A 9,244-nucleotide genomic window follows, 5' to 3' on the forward strand; every position below is an offset into this window, starting at 1 on the left:
ACGCGGGGCGGCGCCGCTTCTTCGCCGGCCCCCGCCCCTCGCACGTGCGGGGCTGCGGAACCCTGGGCCTGGACGCCCGGCGCCGCGCGGTGGCCGCGGCTCAGAGGAGGGAGGAGCCGGGCAGGTGAAGTTTGGTGAAGGGAAGCGGGCCCGGACCCGGTGAGCCGAGAGTGAGCTGGCGGAGGAGGATTGCTGAGCCTGGGAGCGGGCGACCTCCAGCAGCTCTGAGACCCTTCCGGCTTAGCCATCCACGCACCAGTACTTAGGGTTAGGGTTAGGAACGCTTCGGACAGAAAGCGGAGAAGGTAATCCAGTGAGCACGTGCACTGTTGCCCAGCATAAGGCTCCAGCTTGTCCCTCTACTTCACTGAAAAAACCCTCTCTGGGCGCTAGTGCAGAAAAGTTCGGTGCTGTCAGAGTTGGTCCTGTATGGATAGTTGTTGGATCCCTGTACTTGCTCCACTATGCAGACAAAAATGGGCTCCTGGCTGGCTTTGAATACATCTACCCCAGGGCCAGTGGAGTGGAGCAAGGCTTCCGTCTGCGGATCTGGAAAAGATGCAACTGGTGCTGCTAAAGCTGTAATTGCCAGTGTCTCCACGCTTATCCTACGTGTAATTTTTGATGTGTGTTAATTTCCAGACCAAGTACACGCTGATAGATGAGCAGGACATCCCCTTGGTGGAGAGCTACTCCTTCGAGGTGAGTGCAGCCTCTGGATCCTTGCTATTTTGGCTGGGTCCTGGGGGAGGGGGCAGAAGTGAGTTTCTGCCCCTGGACTATAAGTACAAGAGATCCTTCCTGCTGGAACTCGTGCCCCCGGGGCCAGACCCCACATAGTGTCTGTCTGCTCCTCTGCTCCAATGACACTGGTCTTTGTCACTTTTACCTGTTGCTCATCAACAGCTCTTGAAGATACCTAATTTTGTGCCTGTGGTTGGATGTCTGCTAAAGTGGATGGCATGTTTGCTCTTTGCCGTTCTTGAGATGGGGTAGCAACCCCTTTGTACAGGTCTTTGTGAAGAGCCTCTGCCCTGCTTCTGGTGGCTGTGGCTCCTCTGTGGCCAGTGGTCCTGTATGACTCTTTATCTCAGTGCTTCACATCACTACTTGTCCGCGAGTGCCTTGCCCGTGCTGGATTGTGGGTTTTTATAAAGATGGGGAGAGTTCTGTCCATGAGTTCAGTTTCATTTATTTACTTATTGGTATTTTTTTTTAAGTACCGTGAATTAAATTTGTGATCTCAAATGTGCCAGGCAGACGCTGTGCCATTGAGCCATATTCCTGGCTTATTGGTGGTTTTTTTGACACAGAGTCGTTTTTTTGTTTGTTTTGGTATCAGGAGCCAAACTCAACCTTGCACATGCCAGGCAAGCACTTGTGCCACTGAGCTATATTCCCGGCCCAAGAGACTCATATTGTCCAGGCCAGCTTTGAAGTCAGTCCTTCTGCCTTAGCCTCCTAAGTGCGGGAATTACAGACTGTGCACCCCTATTCCCAGCTTGTCCACAGTTATTTTACACAGAGTTGTTCATGAGATTTTTTTGTTGGAGTGGAGGACAGAGTTGGGACCTGGGACATGGTGTTTGGTGTCTTGTGTTGGGAGCCCCTGGAGGCCCATAGTGTCTCTAAGGTTACAATTTGTCCTTTTGGCTGTTCATTTTGTTTGATTTTTCTTTTCTTTTATCCCCCTGCTTATTTGGGATTAAACACAGCTGAGCTACAGCCCCAGCTACTTTATATAATTTTTTTTTTTTTTTTTTTTTTGCGGAACTGTGGATTGAACTCAGGCCTTTGTGCTTGCCAGGCAAGTGCTTGTTCTACTGAGCCATCTTGCCGGCCCTTATTTTATATTTTGAGATAGAGTCTCACTAAGTTGCCCAGTTTGCTTAAATTTGCCATTCTTCTACCTCAGCTTCCCAGAATATTGGGTCACAGACATATGCCACCACTCTCAGCTTTGTTTAATTTTTCTAAGTAGGATTTGAATTGGAGGCTGAGAACTGGAGGCTTTTAACAGACCTTTTCCTGTTCCTTTCAGGCTCGAATGGAAGTAGATGCAGATGGAAATGGTGCTAAGATATTTGCATATGCCTTCGACAAAAACCGAGGCAGGGGATCTGGCAGGCTCCTTCATGAGCTGCTATGGTGAGTATTTTTCGGCTACCTTGTCCCCAGGCCCTGTCGGGCTAGGGGGGAATGGTCTGCTGCAGGCAGCGAAGCCCCCATCAGGCAGAGCTGAACTGGCTTTGGCTGGCTTTGGGAGTTACTTATGTACTTGCCGCTAATGGAAAGAATGGTGAATGTGCTGTAGTGGCACTGAGTGGGGTTTTTTTGGGGGGTGGGGCTTCTGCAGAGGGGGGTTCTTTATTCTCTGGGCATGCATGAAGCATGGCAGTGGGACATGGGCCCCTGCTTCTTGGTGTACACAGTGTACTTGGTGGTGGTGACCACTCGGTACAGAGCTTGACTCCAAGCTGTATGCAGAGGTGGTCTTGGGTTCCACCCTGGCTGTCTTTGTCCAGCCCTTAAATCCAGGGTAGGATCATCTGTGCAGTCCCCATTCTGTCTGGGCAAGGACTTGAGCGCCTCTTGGCATTCCTTGTGAGCGTCCCATCGGTTGATGTGCAGACCTGTGTGCCCAAGCAGAAATAAATATCTGTGGGGCTGAGGAGCTAGCTCAGTGGTCCAAGCGCCTGTCTTTTTTTTTTTTTTCCAGAACCAGGGATTGAACTCAGACCCTTGCACTTGCCAGGGAATCACTTATTCTACTGAGCCATCTCCCCAGCCCTAAGCGCTTGTCTGACAAGCACAAGGTCCAAGTTGGATCCCTGATACTGTATGCTATGCCAGCTCTGGACCCCCAGCATGCTGTGCTGGCCCTAAAACAAGGCATGGTAGCACACGCTTGTAATCAGTGCTGGGGAGGCTACAGTAAGAGGATCGTTATGAGTCCAAGCTGCTGTGTAGTGAGACCCTAAATTAAATAAATAAAAAACTTGAAATACCTATGAAACATGGAGGTGGCGCTCTAGGGAATTGTCTTTTTCTAGGGAGCGTCACCGGGGTGGCGTGGCTCCCGGTTTTCAGGTGGTGCATCTCAACGCTGTGACTGTGGACAATCGCCTAGACAACCTGCAGTTGGTGCCCTGGGGCTGGCGACCCAAAGCTGAGGAGACCTCCAGCAAGCAGAGGTGGGTTTTCCCAGCAGTGCCTCCTGCTCTGCCCCTACCAGCTCTGTGTTCTTTAGGAGCTGCGTGATTTCTTCTCCAAGAAGGGTGAAGTTCTCTGTGGGGTGTGTGTAAGGGGATTTTTTTTTCTTTTTGCGGAACCAGGGCTTGAAGTCAGACCCTTGCATTTGCCAGGGAAGCACTTATTCTAATGAGCCATCTCCCTGGCCCCTTACACTTTTTTTGTTTTTTTGATTGTTTTGTGTTTGGAATTAATCTTGGTTTGGCTTGGGTTTTTTTGTTTGTTTTGGTGGAACCGGGGTTTGAACTCAGGCCCTTGTGCTTGCCAGGGAGGCATTTATTCTACTGAGCCATCTACCCAGCCCCTGTAAGGGGATTTTGATGGTTTTCTTTTGGGGTTGATCGGGTGATAATTGGTTCTGGGAACACTGTAGTTGATGGGCTGGGTGGGGGCCAGCATTCGGCTATACCTTTGCAGTTTCCTCCCGTGCACCCTCTTCTGGAGATGTCTTACTGAGTAGTGTGAAGGAAACAAAGGTACTATGTTCCTGAGGATTGGCCTTGTGGCTTTTGCCCAGCTCTCTGCAGTCTTGAGAATGTACTTCATGAGCTTCTCATTTGGCAGAGCAGGACCTGCTGCCCGGGTCCAGCCCAGCTGTGAGACTCAAGTGGCCCTTAGGAAACACCAGGGCCAGCAGGACTGAGTTTAGGAGTGAGCTGGGCCCAGGGCTGTCTAGCCCCACTGGTGCCTTTGGCCACTTAGTGCAGCCTTAATATTGTAAGTTCTGACTGCTGTAGCAGATAGGTGACAGGCATGGTTAAGGTTCAGGGTTTGGAGTCTATGGGAGAATCTTCGCAGTTTTTTGCCTCAGGGTCAGGCCAGAGCCCTGTGCCACTGAGTTGGTGATGTGAGGGGATGGTCCCTGAGCCACTGCTCTAGGCCTGCACGGTGACCTACTGACTATACCCTTAGTAAGGACAGAGCTAGCATGTGCTTGGCTGCTGCTTTGGTCCCTGTCCTGATATCAGTAGTTTTTTTTTTGTTGTTGTTTTTGTTTTTGCAGTACCGGGGATTAAACTCAAGACATTGTGCTTGCCAGGCAAGTGCTTATTCTACTGAGCTATCTCTCTGGCCCTGTTTTTTTTTAATGAGGAATCAAACTCAGGGCCTCATGATTGTCAAGTAGGTGTCATGCCATATTTTGTCATGTAATTTCCTGTTACCCCGACACCCACCGGAAACTGAACCCAAGGCCTTCCTAATGAGCTATGTCTCCAGCCATTATTTATTTGGGGGGGGGTAGTGTCTTGCTATGTAATTCAGACTGGCCTTGAACGCGTTATGTAGCCCATGCTGCACTTGAGGTGATCAGCCTCAGTGCCGTGATTACAGGTTGTACTAGCACACCTGGTTTGAACTTGTGTGTGTGTTTGGGGGAGGGGCTTTGAGAGTCTCCCTGTGTGGTTCAGGCTGGGTCTGAAATCACTATGTAACCCAAGCTGGTCTGAAACTTGGAGTAATCCTCTTGCTTCAGACTCCTGAGTGCTGGGATTACAGGTGTGTGCCACCAGGCTTGACCTAAACTTTTGTTTTGAGACAGTCTTGCTAAGATGCCCAGTCTGGGTTTGATTTCTGAACTTTCTACCTCAGCATCTATAAGGTGCTGCGGTTATGGGCATGGACCTCCACCTGTAGCAAAAATTGAGTAGGCCATTAATCCTTTTGGAGATTTTGTTAGTTGGGACTTTATTATGTTAAAATAAAAGAAACTGAACTGGGCCAGGGAGATGGCTAGTAGAGTAAGTGCTTCCCTGGCAAGCGCAAGGGCCTGAGTTCAATCCCCGCTTCCACTAAAAAAAAAAAAAAAAAAAGAAAAGAAAGAAAGAAAAAAGAAACTGAACTTCTCTGAAGTAGAAAGCGGTCACTTTTTGGTCCTAGCTGAAATCTAGAGAACTAGGACAGTGCCACCACCTCCAGTTGTACTGCCTCTGGGATGCTTCATCAGAATGGATACCAGCAGCAACAGATTCCCTGGCTCTTTGCAACCCCTTCCTGTCACCAGCAAGGCCTGTGTCTGCTGTGACATGGCCATCCTGTGACTATTACTTTTTCTGAATATCCCCTTTAGCCATAGATACAGTAGTGGCAGTTACAGACCCATTTGGAAAAGAGGGCACTTAGAAGCCAGGTATGGTGGGCTTCAGGTCCTGCTCTGGCTTCTGGGGGAGAGTCCTAGAGGGCTGTGCCTCAGAGGCAGCTCCTCTAGTGCAGGTGGCCTGGGTTGGCCCTAGACCTGTCAGGGTTTTAGAATACAGAGGTGTGTGGTCAGCCATTGGGTCTGGTCCTGGGCCAGGAGAAGCAGTCAGAGACAGCCTGAGGGGTACAGTTCCAGCTGGCCAGAACTTGTGGCTCCTGGGCTAGGAGAAGGACGCTGGCTTTTCCCAAGCTCTGGGGTTCTGCTCTGCTTTCCTCTCACTGAGTGCTGGTCATGGTTGGGCAGTGAGTTCCAGCCCTGCACTGCACGGTGTATATCCTGCTCTGAGTCTCCAGAGGGTGCTCCTGAGCACTTGCTGTCTTGCAGCACCTCTTGGAAGGGCTTAGGGAGCAGCCAGGGTGTTTTCCACATGCCAGGCCTTGTACCAGCCACACTGAGGGCAGGCTTGCTAGAGGGCTGGCTCATCAGCTCCTTGACTCCCGGGGTTCAGGCTGTGCCTCCCGGAAGCCCAGGAAGGGTTTGGCTGCCCCTTTTCTTGCCAGGACCTTAAATTGCAGCATGTACTTTCCAGACTGCAGTTCTTACTGTAATTCTTGGTAGCATCTGGCTTACCTAAGCAAGACTTTCAGAAGGTTGTAGGGCAGCTTGCAGGGGTGGGGTGGAGTGGGGTGGGCTGTCTACTAGCCCACAGGGGCTTCCACAGGCTCCGGGCAACAGGTATTGACGTCCATGAGCTGTCATGGGCATTGGGCAGAGAGTGGCAGCAGGAAGATGGAGTGCTGAGCGAGTCAAGTTGTTGAGACACAGGAGCTGGGGAGATGGCTCAGTAGAATAAGCGCTTGCCTGGCAAGTACAAGGTTCCTGAGTTCAATCCCTGGTTCTGCAAAAAAAAGAGGGGCCGGGGAGATGGCTCAGTAGAATAAGTGCTTCTCTGGCAAGAGCAAGGACCTGAGTTCAATTCCCGGTTCTGCAAAAAAAAAAAAGAAAATTGCTGAGACACAGCTTGGGGTGGGAGTTTCCTGGTGTCATTCTGGCCCACGTGCTGACCTGGTCTGGCAGGCGCACACTCAGGTTCTGCTTTCTTTCAGGGAGCAGAGCTTGTATTGGCTTGCAATCCAGCAGCTCCCCACAGACCCCATAGAAGAGCAGTTTCCTGTTTTGAACGTGACCCGGTACTATAATGCCAATGGGGATGTGGTGGAAGAGGAGGAGAATTCCTGCACCTACTATGAATGCCACTACCCACCCTGCACGGCCATCGAGAAGCAGGTGCGAGAGAGCCCCCACTGCCCACCACACCCACCCTGTCAGGCCCTGGGTGCCTCTTGCTCTCCCATCAGGGTGGCTGTCTCTTTGGTGTTGTGCTGCCCAGGTGGGCATTCCTGTCCCCCAGGCATGGGTCTTTCTGTGTGTGCTTGTGGTGCTGGGGATTGAATCCAGGCTTCCCATTTTGGGCCAGCACTCTGTCAGTGAGTGCAGCTCAGTGGAGCATGGAGCTCTGCCAGGCCCTTCCAGGTTCTGAGATGTGAGTGTGCCCCTCCCTCTCTGCCCCCCACGACAGTAAAGCCACAGTGGTCTGTGTTTTTCAGCTCCGGGAGTTCAACATCTGCGGGCGCTGCCAGGTGGCCCGGTACTGCGGCTCCCAGTGCCAGCAGAAGGACTGGCCTGCCCACAAGAAGCACTGTCGGGAGAGGAAGCGTCCCTTCCAGCATGAGCTCGAGCCAGAACGATGACGGGCAGTGGAGCTGCCACGCTGCAGGCTCATGGCTTCCGGCTCTTCCGTGGACACAGCGGAGACTGGCAGTTCAGTCTGGAGGTGCTGAGGAAGCCAGTGTCTGGTCCAGAACAGCCACCATGAAGCTCCCTATGGCACACAAAGTCTGTGGGGACGGCGCCCCTCCAGTGTTAAATCTCCAGCGGAGACAAGGGGAGATCCCCCAGGACGTTTCTCATTATTTATATGTTAATATGTTTGTAAACTCATGTACAGTTTTTTTTTTGGGGGGGGGAGACAAGGGGATGGTTAGAAACCACAAATAGAATCACTTGCTGTAATCCTCAAATGGCGAGCAGTTGGCCATGTGTCTAGAAACTGTCACGCAGCTGAGCTGCTGTCCTGGGCCCCAGGTTGTGTCTGAAAGGGCAGAGTAAAGGGTGGAACCATCTGTCATGGCTGTTCTCTCCCCATGCAGTTTAGGTTTAGGCTGGCCATACCATGGAATTGGCCACGTGACATGGGTTGGCAGGACCAGCCCTCCTACACTGCCTTCTGAGGAGCAATGTGCTGGGTCTCTGGAATGGTTCTGTCTGCTCTGGGGAGCAGCATCTAAGGGCTGCTTGGCCGCTCCACATAGAGCAGTCACAGGAAATTAGGCCCTGCTGTACAGCTCTGATCTTCGTGTCCTGAGCTCTAGCCAGCCATCTAACTGGCCCTATGGTCATCTGTGTCTCAGTCATTTTCCTGTCACTGGGACTAAATACCTGATGCCTGAAACTAAAAGGAGGAAGGATTTATTTTGCTTTGGTTGCTCCAAGGCAGCAGCTCCGCAGTGAAGGGTCTGGCCCTACCAGAAGTGAGGAGCTAGACGCAAAAATGTACCCTTCCAGATCAGGTCCCCAGGGCTGGCCTGATAGCTCAGCGGACTAAACACCTGCCTAGGCAGAGTGCAGCGGCCTGAATTCAATCCCTGGCATGCTGTGCCATGCCGGCCCTGTCCCGGGGTCATCCTGGGAAGCAGTTGAGATGGTGTGGTGGCCTGTAACGGCAGCACTTGGAAGGCTGTAAACGAGAATCACTGAGTCTGATCTACGTAGTGAGACCCTGTGGACCCTTCCCTAAAATACAGATTGTAAACTCATGTATATTTTTTTGGGGGGTGGGACAAGGGGATGGTTAGAAACCACAAATAGACTATGATCTATGTAGTGAAATCCTGTGGACCCTGCCCTGCAATACAGTTGTGTTTAGGTGGGTCCCCAGTGAGCCATCTCTAACCAGACCCTACCTCCTACAAGCACATTCGGCCAGGAACTGGGTTACGCCTGTGATCAAGTCACCTTCCCAAGGGCCCATTAAGACACGGGAGACTTGGGGATATTTTACACCTAAACAGGCGGAGACCTGTTATCCTCCCCCTTTCGTTTGTGGAACCAGGAATTGAACTCTAGGCTGTGTGCTGAGATACATCCCCAGTTTTCTGTTTTCAACTTGGAGGTATTCTGGCTAATTTTCCCAGGCTGTAAGCTGTGATTGTGCTCCCTTGGCAGTCTCCAGTTCCAGGATTATAGGTGTGAACAACAATGGCTGGTCACCCTGTCCAGTGACAGCCTTAGATCTTTCAGTGATGTAAGCTGCCTGCATTGCCACACATGACAGGCTTGCCTTCACTGTCCCTGGTAGGTGGCCCTTCAGTAGCCTTTGGTCTATGAGCAGGTCCTCAGAGGAATATGCTGAAATCACAGTGGCAGTGTAATCATTTTGCATGGGGAGGGGTTCCTGGAGCAAAGGGATTTCGTGCCCTTGGACCTACACCAAGAGGGCCCACCAGGCTATCTAGAGGTTGGGGACACTGCTGGGTTGATGGGATCCTGCTCAGGCTGCTGGCTGAACAGCACTGGGAAGGGGAGGTAAGTATGACCCCAGGACAGTACTGCAGATAGCCACTGGCTTGTACCCTGCATCCTGGAGCTGTAGGAATTTTAAAGCTTCCAGTCTAGCAGAAGCCAGGACAGCTGGGGTGGAGGGACCCAGGTAGTTGTGTCGGGCTTAGGTGAGCTTGATGGGATGATGACCTGGGATGGGTCTCTCAGACTGCACATCATCTTGGTGTCTTTAGG

General features: G+C 51.7%; 1 protein-coding gene across 1 annotated transcript; it reads left to right on the plus strand.

Annotated features, from left to right (window-relative positions):
* The first annotated feature begins 645 nt into the window (after positions 1 to 645).
* Zmynd19 (zinc finger MYND-type containing 19) lies at positions 646 to 7,470 on the plus strand. The gene is made up of 5 exons (XM_004640345.2): positions 646 to 702; positions 2,042 to 2,148; positions 3,054 to 3,194; positions 6,496 to 6,676; positions 6,997 to 7,470. Exons 2-5 carry the CDS (start codon positions 2,048 to 2,050, stop codon positions 7,138 to 7,140), a joined length of 567 nt encoding a protein of 188 aa, XP_004640402.1. The 5' UTR covers positions 646 to 702; positions 2,042 to 2,047; the 3' UTR covers positions 7,141 to 7,470.
* The last annotated feature ends 1,774 nt before the right edge of the window (positions 7,471 to 9,244 follow it).

This window comes from Octodon degus, unplaced genomic scaffold (genome assembly GCF_000260255.1).
Source record: "Octodon degus isolate 3935 unplaced genomic scaffold, OctDeg1.0 scaffold00123, whole genome shotgun sequence".
Lineage (NCBI taxonomy): Eukaryota > Metazoa > Chordata > Mammalia > Rodentia > Octodontidae > Octodon > Octodon degus.

Bases quoted from the DNA above. Each gene is read 5' to 3' on its own strand.
- Zmynd19 (XM_004640345.2), top strand. From the start codon at position 2,048: ATGGAAGTAGATGCAGATGGAAATGGTGCTAAGATATTTGCATATGCC. The intron at 3,195-6,495 runs GTGGGTTTTCCC...GCTTTCTTTCAG, and splicing joins GAGACCTCCAGCAAGCAGAG to GGAGCAGAGCTTGTATTGGC. The intron at 6,677-6,996 runs GTGCGAGAGAGC...TGTGTTTTTCAG, and splicing joins GCACGGCCATCGAGAAGCAG to CTCCGGGAGTTCAACATCTG.